Here is a 15303-nt window from a genome sequence, read left to right on the forward strand (position 1 = left end):
CATTTCTGGGCAGAACGTGGCAAAACGTAACGTAATATACCGGTAACAAGTGCGAAACAATGAGCGCAAAGACAACAAGCGCAAAAAAGCGGGAAATGCAAGAAAAAAAAAAAAACAACCACTGTATAAGACGCACCCAGTTTTTAGACCCCAAATTTTTCAAGAAAGGGTGCGTCTTATACATGGGGAAATATGGTATCTATATTTCAGTTGCTATTCATGCAGCTTGTTTGTAGGTTTGAAATTTCTCAAAATGTTGAAAAAACAATTTGCTTAGAGGTTCACCTGATTGATTGGGGCACCACGAGAAATAATACCAGGTAGCCCAGACCCAACAAATACAGACACAGAGGAGGTGTCCCTTATGAGTATATTTATGTGTTCACACACACACGCACACACTCGACGACGCTGAACAGGATGGGCAGGTCAAGAGGAAAGGACAGGAAGAGTCCAGGTGGCACTGGCATGGGGGAGGAGGAGGGACAAAGGGAGCTTTTGTCCCTGCTCTGGCTCCCACCGGTGGCCTCCTAACAGGAGGTGAACCTGGAGCTGGAAGGACAGGAAGTGCTTATTCTCTTAGAGGAAAGTTTCAAAGTGCAGTCATTTCTCTTTCAAAAGAGACTCTTCCCTCCACTCTCTGCCCCCTGATGAAAGCCTGGAATCCTGCACAGGCTGTCCTTGAGGCTGGAGCAGGACAAGGTCATGGGGAAGGGCATAAGGCCAAAGCTAGGAGTGCCCAGGCCTGGCGGGGCTTAGGCATAATGGCTGCCAGGCGTCAGGGGGTGGTCCCCTCTGTGGTCCAGCTGGTCCTGCAAGCGGGCGAACTCGGCCAGCTCATTGAGCTCCTGGAACTGTCGGTCCGTCTTATGGCTGACCAGTGAGCGGTAGAAGTGGACGGCAAAGACGATGAAGACCAGGCCGAAGGGGACCATGATGGTGGTGGAGGCGATGGCGGCGGCCTGGCCCGGGGTGATGCCACTAGCGTCGTCACTGCTGACATTGGCCACCGCGCCGGGGGCTGGGGGCTTGCTGGTGGGCCGTGGCTGGCCCGGCTGCTTCTTGAGGGGCAAGAACTTGACCCAGCAGAGCAGCACGACCTCAGCCAGGAAGAGCAGCGTGCCGATGACGGTGGAGAAGGCCCAAGCCAGCTCGATGTGGCGGTGCATGCGCTCGTGGGGCGACTCCTTGACCGAGTTGAGGTTGTGCACGTTGCTCACTGCCTCGATGTTGGGCAGGATGCAGGTGCTGATCATGAGCGCAAACAGGTGCACGGCCACCAACACCGTTGTGCAGGCACTGAAGGCAATGAGCAGCCCCGGCGGGTAGTCATGCTCAGCGTCCAGCTGCACCTCCACCATTGCCACCTGCGGGGGGGAGAGGGGGAGGAGAGGTGGGCTGAGCACCAGGATGGTCACAGCTTTCCTCCTGTCAAGCTCTGGGACACTGAGCAAGTCACTTGGCCTCTCAGAACCGCTGTTTCCACATCTATACAATGGGGATAATAAAACCCATCTGCTTGGGGTTGAGAAGTGGCAGCAAGCACCGGTGAAGAAAGCAGGCTTGGAGCCCAGGCTGCCTGGATGTGAATCCTAGTTCTGTTACTCACTACTGGATGTCCTTGGGAAAGTCACTGAACCTCTCTAAGTCTCAACTTTTTCATTTGTAAAATAGGGACATCCTATTAATTCATGGGATTATTTTAACAATTCAATGAGAGCTCCTGGTACATGGCAAACACCTCCCAAATAGTAGCCACTGAGGTTACCACCCAGCCAGGTATTAAAAACCAACCACCACAAATGTTTAAAATGGTGTTATGTGTATCTTACTAGAATAGAAAAATTTTGCATTAAAAAAAAAAAAAAGCACCACAACTCTCGCTTTTGGCCCCACACTCCCATTCTTAAGCGGGGGGTGGGGTGGGGTGCCCAGGCCCTTTCTGAGAACACAGTACACCAACCAACAAGGAACCACAAGAGGCTTCCCAGAAGAGATGGACTCTAGCCCAGAGCAGTGAGACAGCGCTGGGGTCATCTCCTCCCCTGGCCCCAGCTCTGGGCTCTGGGCTCAGGGCCCCAGGGCTGAGGTACTGGCTGCTTCCCAGTTCCTAGAGACCTGTGGATCCGGGGTCACCTGGAACACTCTCCAGGCCACCCGCCCGCTGCTTCTCACCTGGGCCATGCAAATCGCCCCCATGAAAAGGAGCCAGCTCATCAGATCTGCACCAGGAGCAGCGGGTGGTGGGCATACTGCCAGGGCCTGCCTACCGAGCCTGGGGCAGTGAGCACTGATGGTAATACCATTAAGGACAGTGACCCTTCGTGAAGTGTTCGCGTCGTACATGCCAGACTCCGAGCGCGGGAGGTCTAGTGCTGAAATGTGTTGAGGAGCCCCGTGCTGGCCTGCCCTGACTCCTCCTTACTCCTGGGGAGGGTGAGGGGCTCCGTCCTTCCCCACCAGCTCTCCTTCTGCCTGTAATGCCTGGCTCTGTTTGCTTTCATTTCTTGTACCCTTCCTATGGCCTGGAAAGGCAGGGTGGGGCCATGGTTAGGACCACAGGCTCTGGAGTCAAGCAGCTTGACTTGGAACCTTGACTCCTCTGCACTGACAGCTCTACCTGGCTGTTACTCTGGCCAGTTTCTCCAACGTTCTGGGCCTCAGTTTCTTTATCTGTAAAATGGGAACAATGGCACATGGCTCAGAGGGTGTGGTGAGGGCTGAGTAATCCCATGTAAAATACTGAGTGCCTGGCACAGAGGAAACCCTCAGTAAAAGCTTTATTAATTACGATCATTTAGTTTAGAAATCTCACTCCCAAACTCACTGTCTCTATGTGAAATTCTCTGGGGTTTCTACCCTCCTCCTGGAGGGATATGCACAATCTGGAGCTGATTTGGGGTCCGACAGCTTTGAGACTCTGGTGACAATAACACCCAGGTATAATACACTCACAGGACTTTTCCAACAATTTCAACGGGACTCACACATTTTGCTCTGGATTTCCCACAAACTGAGGATTGTATGAACTCTTCAGCCCAGCAGTTTACAAAATATTACAAGTTTCTATAACTCTGGAGCGGTGCCATTAGGATTCGGACTGCTTTTAAGACCACTGGAGGCCTAATGCCAACCCTGAGAATTCTTACAATATGCCAGTGAGGGATGTGGGGCATCAGGGCAGGCCACCAGGGCACGGTGAATGAAAGGCCACATCTGGAGGCCCTGTGGTCTCTGTTCCCAGGGCTGCCCACACTGGAAAACAGGGGCACACGCCCTCTAGCAGTGGTGCCTCCCGCCACCTCCCCACCCCCAGCACTTCCTCTTCCTGTTTTGGCCTGCTGCCCCGAAACCTGAAACTCAAGAAGGGACAAGCAGGAGAGCCTGCTGCTTGGCTGCCCCAGGTCCACTGGCTACTTATACCCTCACTGGAAATGTCTGCACCCATTAGGTGTGTCACACCCTGAGTGGTGTGACAGTGGTGGCGGCGACAGTGGGGGCATATACAGGTAACGCTTCTAATCGGTTCCCTGACCTGGTTATCTCCCCCTCTATATAGCTATTAAGTGTGAACCGACACCTCCACTTACAAAGCTGGTGACCCTGGACAAATATCTCAACCTCTCTGTGCCAGAGCTTCTGCATCTATAAAAATAGGGGCCTACTTCTTCCAGTTGTTGAGGATTCAATGCGTTCACAAATATAAAAAGTCCTTAGAACAAGACCTGGCATACAATAAGCTTAATCAAGTGTCAACGATCATTAGTAACATCACTATTCTTCTTTTACAAATGAGGGAACTGAGAGAGGTGGTCAGCTGTCCCAAAGGTTATACTGCTGCTGAGTGGGGGATCGGAACTCAAGTACATTAGGCTCTGAAGTCCATGTACAAAGGGGGTCATAGGGGTGCTTCCCTCACACGGCTGCTACTATAGACTGAATGTTTGTAGCCCCTCTAAATGTATACATGGCAACCCTAACCCCCAATGTGATGGTGTTAGAAGGGGACCTTTGGGGGTTATTAGGTCACGAGAGTGGAGCCCCCATGATGGAATTAGCGCCCTTATAAGGCGAGACCCCTCATCTCCCACCATGTGAGGACATGGCGAGAAGATGGTATCCATCAGCCAGGAAGCTGGCTTTTGCCAGATATCGAATCTACGGGCGCCTTGATCTTGGACTTCTAGCCTCCAGAGCTGTGAGAAATAAATGTTGTTTATAAGCCACCCAGTCTGTGGTGTTCTGTTATCACAGCCTGGATGGACTAAGACAGTTGCCAAAGAGATTAAATGAGGTCTTGACATGAAAGTGTTTAACACAAGGCTGGCCCACAGGAGGTGCTCAATAAATCTTAGGTAAAAGGAAAAAAACAAGGCTTGAAACAGAAGAGAAATAGCGCCTGGACACTCTCAGCTCAGGCTGGAGAGCGCTGACCCCAGGGTGCCCATGGTCTACCCGAAGAGGTGAAAGAGGGGCCAGAATCCTGACTCTGGGCCTCATCTGCCCCAGCTACAATCCCCGCGATGCTGGGCCCTCTGAGGAAGAGGAAGGGGCCTGTTGCTATGCTCCAGAAGAAACCCCATCACCCTCGCTGGACCCTACAATTCCTGGAACTTTCATCATAGGCTAGCTGTACGTACCGTCCCCGCACTGGCGACCAAGTTCAGTGCTGCGTAAAGGAACAGTTGGCACAAATCATGGATCCTGATGGAAACTGTTCACAGGAATAAAAGCCACTACTTTTTCCAGAACGCTTCCAGCTTGGGAAATCTCCCCATGGGTAGGAAGAGTAAAGTCGGGGGGCCCCATGGAATCTGGCAGGCGACTCCCAGGGCCCCAGCTGAGTCCCAGAGAAATCAGATCAGATTGCAAGCAGCTTCACAAGGTAAATATAGCCAGAGCCTGTTAACCCAAAATAAACAGCTCCCAGCCAGCCACGGGCCTGCTTCAACCTGGCCATAGAGGTCCCAAAGGGGTAGGAAGGGCAAGAGACAGCCGGCCACACCTCATACTGGTCCATGCACCCCCCCACAGGGGACACTAGGATGCCAACTTTTCAAGCATGAGCCAAGATGTTCATGTGATCTGAGGGGTAGGGTCTGGCTGGCTTTGCCAGGTGTCACTGCCCGCTATGCCTGAATGCCAACCACCTCTCCTCACTCCTTCTGGGCTCCATGGAGACCCTGGCCACCTGGCGCCTGGAAGTCCAGGCCCTTCTAAGGCAGCCCTCCTAGGACTGGCCCAACCCCAGCACTCACAGCTGGAAGACACAACTCTCCTTTCCCAAGCCTGGGCTTCTCTTGTTCACTTTGAGGAGCCTGGAACAGGAGGGCCGCCAAGCCGCAGTCACCCAGGGTCACCCAGAGCTGTCTGAGCCTGCCGGCCCCACCTCAGATGCAAACCATCTATTAAGAGAGTACTGACGCCTAGCCCAGCAGTTTACAAACTCTTTTGACCACTACAGTCCAGTGCTCCAAATGTTTCTATAAATAGACACACACACATTTTAACAGAAACAAAAATTCCACCAAATAATATTCATCCTTAAAAGCATGAACACAGTCTAATTCTCACAATATGCGCCATATGCCACGTACGCCGCTACTTTCTGTGTCATTCCATTCTTATTCCATTAAAAAAAAAATGCTGGTTGCAACTCACTAAATTTACATCATAAGCCACTAATAGGTTGAACCTGTCGATTGGGGCAGGGAGTGGGGAATAGAACAGGCTTAGATTCTGTCTTCATCTGGCTAATCCGAATTTTTTTAGATTTTACCTTCCAAGTCATCCATTCTATGGCCTCCCAGGTCAAGACGGGGCCATTCATTTATCCAAGTAAAATATTTATTGAGAACCCACACTATATCCCTGGAGGGTCTCCTGACTCGGCTGGAGAGGAAGCGGGAAGTAAGATAGCAACTCCCGGCTCCCGGAAGGATGGCAGGTGCCAAACATTTAAGCAAATAAGTATTTTCAGGCTGGGATTTGTGGCCTTAATCAGTGTTCCTCCATCATCACACTGACCAATATGTTTGGAAGATGTAAAGACGTGTCCAGGTTCCTCCACTCAATTTGTTTCTCCAGCACCCAGCCCGGGGCCTGGCCCTCTCCGGGCCTCAGTAAAAGAATGTGGAAGGAGGAATAAATGGAGGTATGCCCCAACCTTCAGGTATTTCGGTCCAACGCCTCTAAAGTGTCTAGCAGGCAATCCTACGTGATCCACTGGAAATCGCAAGGCCATATTAGGGCTTCTGATGACATTCATTTGTGATTCGGCTTATCTTTTCAGTGCTGTATTTTTATGTATGTTTTCATACACACGGTGTTGTATTAGAGCACATATACCTAAGCATACCTAAGATGAATGTATAATACACATAATATGCATACGAATAGTGAGGCTAGCACTAACAATTTTTTGAGAGGTGTGTGCACTCAAAAGTTTGGAGACCACCATTTAGACCAGGGGTCGGTAAACTGCGGCCTGCAGACTACAGTTTTTGTAAAGTTTTATTGGCCTATGGCCACGCCTACTCACTTACCTATTAGCTGAACGAAAGTGGCAGAATTGAGTAATTACCATGGAGCTCTCATGGCCTGCAAAGCCAAAAATATTTACTCTCTGGCCCTTTACAGAAGAAACTGGCCGATTCCTGGGTTAGACTAATGCTCCCCAAGAGGTCTGTCACATCATAGTCCCAGGAGATTCTCCTCTAAAGAAAAGAGTCTGTGGTCCCATCAGTTTGAGACATCACTTCTGGGGAGTACATTAAAGGCCTCAGGGGGCAGCTGGTTAGCTCAGGTGGTTAGAGAGCAGTGCTCATAACACCAAGGTTGCCGGTTCGATACCCACATGGGCCACTGAACTGCGCCCTCCACAATTAGATTGAAACAACTACTTTACCTGGAGTTGATGGGTCTTGGAAAAACACACAGTTCCCCAACAAAATTAAAAAAAAAAAAAAGGCCCCCAGAAGTTCTACCAGAGGGAAACCTGGCTGTTGTCTAAACTTTCTGTTTTATTTCTCCAAGGGAAGCCTCCACCATGCTGATTACCATAGTGACCCGTTGGGAAGCCCTAGAGTCCTTCACCAGCCCTGGACCCAGCAACCAGCAGAGCTCAATACAGATCCCAGCTGAAAATTCCAGAAATGTACCACAGGCGCTTGTGAAGTTTTACAAAAGGCTTCTTAGTTAGGCAGGGAGTGCCGTCCCTTTATGGCATTCAGCGAAATTTTATTTCTGCACAGCCCCAAACTGGACATCTGGAAGACTTCAAAGGCCCAATTATCAACCAGCTTCAGGGGACGTGAGAGAGGGTAGCTGAGTAGAAAAGGCTCCAAGTCAGACAGACCAGGGCTTGAATTCTACTAGCAGGGTGATTATAACCTCTATGAGCCTTGTGTTCCTAATACCTTTAGAGCTGAGGATTAAATAAGCATGAAAGAAAAAGGTCCAGGCACATGCCTGGTTGTTCAGTAAATAGTAACATCAACATTAGTCTCGAATTCATCATGTGACTCCTCCGCTCTAAAACCTTCCATGGCTCCCCAGTGCCTATATGAGAGCTCAAACTTCCTAACAGCACCATCTTGCCTGGCTAGATTCATCTTTCTCTACAACTTCCTAGACACCCTCAACTCCAACCACACCAGCCCCGCTGCCTTTCCCAGGGACCCTATAATTTCTCATCTTTGTAACTAATTGTTCCTAATACTTCCTCTAATCAGAGGGCTCTTCCCCAAGCCCTAACTCTACCATCTTCAAGGCTTAGCTGGAATCATTCTCCTAAATCAGTTAAGTCTTATAAAAGCAGCCCCAACACCATGGGAACAAGAGTAAACAAGACTCCTGGATACCTGGGCCAGGTATATTCTAAGTGCTTTGTAAATACAGATGCCCCTTGATTTATGATGGGGTTACATCCCAATAAAACGATTAGAAGTTGAAAATATCGTAAGTAAAAAATGCATTTAATACACCTAACCTACTGAACATCATAGCTTAGCCTCGCCTACCTTACAGGTGCTCAGATCACTGACATGAGCCTACATGGGTCACAACTACCGTGTTTCCCCGAAAATAAGACCAGGTCTTATATTAATTTTTGCTCCAGTAATCTACATTTATTCATTTATTCATGTACAAAAATCTACATTTATTCAAACAACCGTGTGGGCCCGACGATCTTAACTGGGGCTTATGTTTGGGGTAGGGCTTATATTATAAGCATCCTGAAAAATCACGCTAGGGCTTATTTTCCGGTTAGGTCTTATATTCAGAGAAACATAGTATCAAACACAAAGCCTGTTTTATTATAAAGTGTTGAATATCTCATGTAATTTATCATACATATCACTTTCATACCATCATAAAGCTGAAAAATCTGTTAAGTCAAACCACCTTAAGTCGGGGACTATCTGTACTAACTCAATGAATGAGGTTGGTACTGCTATTACCCCCATTTTACAGATGAGGAAACTGAGGCCCAGAGACATGACGTGTTTTCCCCAGGATTTCAGTTGTACGTGGAAGAGCCAGAACTTGAACCTATGATATCTGGCTCCAGAGTCCCTGCTCTTACTTTGCTTGGGCATACCTGAGCCTCCCACCACTCTGATGCTTCCTCTCCCATAGCAATAGGGCTGCACCACAGACCCAGGGCTCTGTAGCTTATCGGCCAGGTAACCTCGGGTAAGTCATTCAATCCTTACCAGGTTGTGTGCCGATCACAAGAGACGGTACAAGTACAACCCTTAGCACAATGTCTAGCTCTCGCAAGAGCCCAATCAATAACAGCAACAATTACTATTAGTAATTAGCTCTATCAGTAGTACAAGTAATGCCTTACTCATCTCCATGCCCCTTGGACTCTGAATCCATCACAAAGGCTCAAAATAATGTCTTATGATTTGAGCCCTTCCTTCCAACTCATTTTCACAGAAATTCCAAGCAACTTTTAAACTCGCTCTGGAACCTGGGAACAAAAGGGTGCTGGCGGGCAGAGAACTTGAGGAGGCAGATAATCCAAAAATAATTGATCCCAGGTCGTGGAAAGCATTTTGTTTACGGCAGCAGGCTGACCTTCCCAATTATCTTCTGCTTAGGCTAACGTTACAGCCTGCCCTCCCCAGCAAACCAAGATTGCCATGTGTGCTTGCCACGGTCCTGCAGGGGACAGGGTCAGGCCGAGCCTGGCAGCCTCTCACTGAGAGGTAAACTGAGGCACGGATGGTTTGAATCATAGCCCTCGAGGGTACCTTTGGCTCAAGAGCTCCTGCAGGATGCTGATCATGTGCTATACCCAGGGTCCCTGGCAGGTTCGGAGTACAGATGCTGAGCTGACACAGCACCTTATTTCTAGAAATGTTGGCAGGAGAGGGAAGCTTGTCTGCAGACTAGAGGGTCCGGCTAAGGTGTACATCATCAGATCCTGAAAATTCCTCACCCTTTCATGGGCCCAACTGGGCCTCGTAATGAATCCTCATGCAAGTCCCTGAGATCGCAGGATATGTGCCTTTTTTGTACACATGAGAAAACTGGCCCCAAAGAGTAAAGTCGTTTGTCTGAGGTCCCACAGCCTATCTCCCCAGCACATGAGGACACCTGGCCAGGCCCTTCCACCCATGAGGGGGGGAAGTCTCTCAATCCCCTCCATGTTCTTGGGAGACACTCCCTCAATCTCACCTGGGGATCAGGTGAGTATGGTACCCGGCTAATTTTCCCACCCCTGGAGATCGAAGGTCATGTCAGCGCCTCTGGTTTTCCAGGTCTCTAGGAAGTCCTGGGGGCAGGAAATTGGTAGTGCTGACTCACAGGACAAGGGAGAGTAGTCCAGGAAACTTGCTCACTTAGTTTCCATGGTGCTGGGCTGTGCGGCACGCCTTCCTCGCAGAGGCTCACTCACAAGGCTGGGTGTCTGTGGTGGAGGTGAGGCACGGGCAGACCTGCCTGCTGAGCCCTCCTCGCCAACCCAACCCCATCTCTCCCATAGATTTCCAGGCACATGACAGACACAGTTACCCTCTTGTAACTGCTTCCTCAGAATGGAGGCTGTCATAGGGTTCAGCCCTTCCTTGCCGGCAGAACTTTTGGGGATTCCATCAGTGAAGCCTTTGCCACACCGACCGAGGAAAATAAGGGTCCCCAAGAGACAGTCTGGGTGAGCCAAGACCCTCCCAATGCCGCTGGCTGCCCCTGCCTCCAGATTTCCCTCACCGTTTTTTAGCAAGAAGAAGAGGGAGGTAACAAACATTTGATTAGCAGGCCAGGCTTCTTCGGGAGGGAGAGAAGACTAGAAAAAGCAGGACAGTGTCACCCACTGGATCCTCACTTCTCATGGAGTGGGAAGGCCCTGGGCAGCTATGAATTTATGACCCCAAGAAAAAGGGGAACAGACATCCCACCTTCTTAAACCCAGAGCACCGCTGTGACAAGCTGACCATCCCTGGTGTCTCTCCCCTACCCCAAACTGTAACATTTTATTTTGCTGAAAACAAACTTTTGTGCTCTCGTTCTCATTCCTTAAGAGGCCTTGTCCAAACATGTCCCTGGCTGGGCATCAATCAGAGCTCCACACACACAAATGACAGAAGTGCCCAAGACAGTTCTGACGGGTGCCAACTGACCTGGGTTCAAATCCCACTCCAACAGACCAGCTGTGTGGCCTTGACAAAGTCCCCTGACAACATCACCTCAAAGGGTGGTAGAGGAGTCTGTGGAAGTTAGGAAACCTACACAATGCCTAGTACATAGTAAGTGCTTGGTAAGTGCCGGTTCTTCTAACTTTCTTCAGGCAAAGGCAGAGATTGTTCTCTTAGAATCTGGGATTGAAAAACCAGAATTTCATCACATCAACCTAAACTGAAAACTAGCGTCACTCCCTTACACACACACACACACACACACACACAGTTTCTCTTATCTTCTCTCAAGGTTCCCTCTATGATTCTTAAAGTCAGAGAAACTTCTGAGTAGCAGCCTTCATTTACGGATTCAGAAGTCAAGGCCCAGAGAGGGATTTGTCTGAGGTCACACAGGCAGCAAGTAGCACAGCTGGGGGAGTTCTTCCCACACCCCCAATCACCTGGCCTCTGCGCTGTGGCCCAGTGTGTCCTGGGTCTGCTCAGGGCTTCTCAAAAGTGCAGGCTCCACTGTCTTGGCCCACTTGTTTGCAGAGCACAGGGAAAGTACCAGACATACTCCCTTCCCACAAAAACATAAAGGGTGTAGCCGCTCCCTCCCTCAAGGCTAAGGGCTTAGCTCACTCACTGACAAGCAGGAGTATACTCTGAGCTACAGACCTTTTTTTTTGGTGGGGGTTAGGGGGGCAGATCCCATTCAAGCAGGCCAATAATCAAGAATTGTAACGTACTGCCCTGCCCTGGGAGAATCCAAGATTCCAGGCCTGAAGGCATCCCCAGGGCCACTTCTCTGCCCAACCAGCTGCCTCATTTACCCCACCCCTCAGAGGCTCCCTTCTCACTCCAAACCAGTCCTGCACGCGGGAGAGGAAACCATGCCTACCCCCCAAAACCAAGAAAGAGCCCATTCATCGGGGAACATGTCCCATCCTCCTCCCCCACACCCAATGATTCAGTGGCAAGTTGCGGGAGAAGAAACTGAGGGTGGGGAGTGGCTGTCAAACCCCCAGGCTGAGACTCTCGGAAAATGTGGTAGGAGAACGGGTGTCAGGAAATCCCCTCTACTAGGTGATAAAAGAACGTCTGATCTCAAGTGTGGGGGCACGACAGACAGCTCTGGGGTCCAGCTCCGCCTCCCCACCTCCTGACGCCCGCTCCCAAGATCAGACCCTTTATGTCCTCTCTTTCCCCCCAAACATATGTGGGACCGTGTTCTTACAAATCTACTTCAATGATCTTGCCGTTTCTCCCTCCTTGCTGCATTGAGCTTGACCATCTGAAGGCACCAGAGCCCCCCCTTCCCCCGGACATTTGTATGACACCTAATTGTCCACATCGGGTGTCACTTGTTGCCCACCTCGTCTCACGTCAAGCCCCTCTGGCGCCTTCCAGCGTCCGCGACAGCCTTCTCCCAGCTCTTCCCCTCACCCCCAGCCCGCCTAGCTTGCTCCCCTGTGGGCCCCGTCGGGGCTGCGGGCGGGAGCGGCCAGGACAGGAGAGGGGGCAGGGCAGGGCGGCCCAAGCTCACCATGGCGAAGCCGGAGAGCAGAGCTGAGGTCCGGCTGGAGGCTTTGAGCTTGGCGCGGCTCAAGTAGAGCTTGCGCCAGGACAGCGCCTGCATCGAGTGCTCGTTGAGGCTCATCACCTCGGAGTAACTCTGACCGATCCAGTCCGGGTAGGTGACGGAGGGCGGCGGCGGCGACCCCGAGGGCTCCCCGTCCCCGCTTCGGCGGCGGCTCCGGCGGCTGCCACTGGTGGTGCTGCCGCCGCTGAGGGGAAGCTCCGGGCTGTTGCTGTTCGGGGGCGGGGCGGGCTCCGGATGCATGGAGCACGCTGCAAAGGCGCGGGCCGGCCCGGGCGCCTGCGGAGGCAGCGGCCCCCACTCCCCGCTGCACCTCCGCCTCCGCCTGAGGCGGTCGCCGCCTGCCGCTCGTGCGGGCCCGGCCTAACGCGACCGGCCGCGGAGGACTAGGAAGAGGTCGACCAGGCAAGGCAGCTGCAGCCCCGGCTCGCAGGCCAGTAGCGCCGCTTGCAAAAGCCCGGGGCGGCAGCGACGCGAGCCTGCGCGCGAGCCAGCGTCCCGGATCCCCCGGCCGGGACCCTCGGCGCGGGCCGCGATTGGCCGCCGCCCCAGGCTGATTTGCATGCGCCCCGCCCACTCTAGCACCCCGCCCACGAGGGGTGGGCGGTGCCGGGGCGAGTCATGTGACCTGCCTCCTCCGACGGCACCTCCCACAGTCCCTGGCGCTACACTGCCGGCGCCCGCGCCTCTTCCTGGAAGTGCCTCAGGCCCCCTCACCCAGCCACGCTCTGCCTGTCGGCGCCTCCCATCTCCGCAGCTGCTTCCATGGCCCTTCTCCCGGACTTCGGACTCCTTGGTCTGGCCGCCTGAGGTCACCTCTGGGCGCTTCCTGAGGCCCGTTTCCCCCTTGGAACAAGGTAGCTCAAGGTCTGAAGGAAAAAGGCCAAGATTTAGAGTTCATTCTGTATTTAGTGAGCACCTACTGGGTGCCAACACTCACTCCTAGGCGCTGAGGGTAAGGTAGTGAACCCGATGGACAAAATCCCCTACCCTGAGACACAAACACCAAGGAGTAAATTATAATAGTTTAGAGGTGATAAATGTGTAGAAAAAATAAGACAGGGAAAAGGGGGTGGGCCGGGCTGCAATTTTGATTTTAGAATGCTCTGGGCAGGGGTTTTTGGTCTGTTTTGTCCAGTTTGTTCACTTACAGTTCACTGCCTGACACAAAGTAAGCCTGGCCGGCACCGGATAACACACTTCATTCAGCAAGTGTTTATTGAGCACCTATTAAATGCGAGGCTGAGGGAGTCCAGGAAAATGGTAACTTTCATGGGCTCTTATATTTCTCATGTACAAAAGGGCACATGTCTGACTTGGTCTCACATTGGCGCCGAGACCTGAACTCGCAATGCAAAGAGCCAGGGACCTGCTTTCTGTGGGGAAGGGGAGCGGCAGGTGCAAAGACTCTGAAGCAGCAACCTGTGGCTCTTGGAGCATTAGGAGGCCAGTTGAACTGCAGAATAATGGATGACAGAAGCGAAGTGAGGGTCGAGTCCTAGGCTAAGAACTGCCCCCTAGGATATCAGCTCCAGGAGGACAGGGATCTTCATATGAGCTCTGCCCCCAGGATCTAGAACATTGCTTGCTCCATACGCGGTGCTCAGTGAATACTTGTTGAGTGGATAAGTGTGGGAGAGAGGAATGAGCGAAGCTCTTAATTAGCCCAGTGTCAAGTCATAAGCATGTGGTATTCCTGTCGAACTATGTGAAGTATAACTCTTGTCACCACTAGAGAGCGCCCCTCCACTCACCCATATTATGGAATAAAACTGAAGCCCCCCCCACACACACACACACAGTTTCTGGGATTCCCCCAGGGGCCTTTCTCTGTTTTTATGAAGACTAGGGTAGAGCACTTGGAATTTGAAATCTCACCCCACTGGACTTGTTTCTTTGGTGGCCTTTGTACTTGCCATCTGTGTCTCAGCTCAAATATCACCTCCAAAGAGAGACCTTCCCCATTTCATGTTCTGTCACCTCACCCCGTCTTATTTCCTTTATAGCTCTGATCACTACAGTATCTAAAATCACTTAGCTTATTTATGTATTGACCTGTTGGTCCGTGCCCCCCCCCACCACCACCCCACCCCCGCAACATGAGCGTCCTGAAAGCAGAGTTCCTGCCTGTTGAAATCATTTTGCTGCCACCCCAGGGCCTCTCAGGGTCTGGCACACACCAGAGACTCCCAATAGAAAATGTTCAATGAATAAAATAATGACATGTCCCTGGTTTTGAAAAGCCCCCAGTTCAGAATTGGCTACACACTTTCTGAGGTTGATGGGGCCTGAGAGAGGCCAGCAGGTCTAGAAGGGGAAGAGGCTGGAAGCTGGGAGAGATTTGCTGATTAAGAAGAACAAAAGGATCTGGGGGGGGGGCTGGGTGCGGGGTGCGAATGCAACTCAGCAGAGGGCTCTGGGGGGATGGGCCCAGGTTTCCTTTCTCCTGTTCTATATCATGCCCCTCCCCCTCTTCTAACTCCCTGGGGTTTGAATGCCACCATCTGCACAGAGGTAAAAAAAAAAAAGTGCTCTCTAGACCTGGAGAGGCTCTGAGCTACCCTCCCTAGGGCCTAGAGTGGGCATGTGGTTACTAACTTTTCCCCACCTTTGTTGGAGCCACCTGGAACCGTGAGATGCACCAAACCCATCCCAAATGCCTATTTAACAGATGGAGAAACTGAGGCCCCAGAAAGAAAGCACCTTGTGGGACACCAAACAGGCCAATGGAAAAGGCTTCCCACCCTGCAGTGCCTCCAAGCACCGTGTGTGGCTCCCCCTAGTGGCCAGGGAGGTGTGCGCTCTCTGCATTTGCGGGTTTATATCCCAAGAAGCCTAATAGAATTTTTAAATCAACTCTGCACATGAAGGTATAAAGATCCAACTGAAAGGGCTGTTGCCACCCACCCCACTGTGACCAATGGGCATAGCCCAGGGCTGTTCAAAGATGGCATTAGTTGGTTTGACAGGTAGCAAGCTCACTATTATATGGGGCCAAAAAAATAATTAACACTTTAGTCCTTACCGTGACAGGCTCTATTCTAAGCCCTTTTCATTAAATTATGTATACATTTG

At 51.5% G+C, this 15303-nt stretch overlaps 1 protein-coding gene across 4 annotated transcripts; it reads right to left on the bottom strand.

The window, feature by feature from the left end:
• Positions 1-352: 352 nt before the first annotated feature.
• LOC109386109 (calcium release-activated calcium channel protein 1) lies at positions 353-13025 on the bottom strand. Of its 4 annotated transcripts, none has more exons than XM_019649009.1 (2): positions 12175-12893; positions 353-1367 (listed from the first exon to the last, which is right to left on the bottom strand). In XM_019649009.1, exons 1-2 carry the CDS (start codon positions 12469-12471, stop codon positions 756-758), a joined length of 909 nt encoding a protein of 302 aa, XP_019504554.1. In that variant the 5' UTR covers positions 12472-12893; the 3' UTR covers positions 353-755. The 4 variants fall into 4 exon arrangements, with proteins under 4 accessions (XP_019504554.1, XP_019504555.1, XP_019504556.1 ...); XM_019649010.1 differs by lacking the exon at positions 12175-12893 and adding an exon at positions 12946-13025 and having other exon boundaries at positions 354-1367; XM_019649011.1 differs by lacking the exon at positions 12175-12893 and adding an exon at positions 12004-12150 and having other exon boundaries at positions 354-1367.
• Between the last annotated feature and the right edge of the window lie 2278 nt (positions 13026-15303).

This window comes from Hipposideros armiger, unplaced genomic scaffold (genome assembly GCF_001890085.2).
Source record: "Hipposideros armiger isolate ML-2016 unplaced genomic scaffold, ASM189008v1 scaffold_128, whole genome shotgun sequence".
Taxonomy (NCBI): domain Eukaryota; kingdom Metazoa; phylum Chordata; class Mammalia; order Chiroptera; family Hipposideridae; genus Hipposideros; species Hipposideros armiger.

Bases quoted from the DNA above. Each gene is read 5' to 3' on its own strand.
- LOC109386109 (XM_019649009.1), bottom strand. From the start codon at position 12,471: ATGCATCCGGAGCCCGCCCCGCCCCCGAACAGCAACAGCCCGGAGCTT. The intron at 1,368-12,174 runs GTGAGCTTGGGC...TCCCCCCCGCAG, and splicing joins TGCTCTCCGGCTTCGCCATG to GTGGCAATGGTGGAGGTGCA.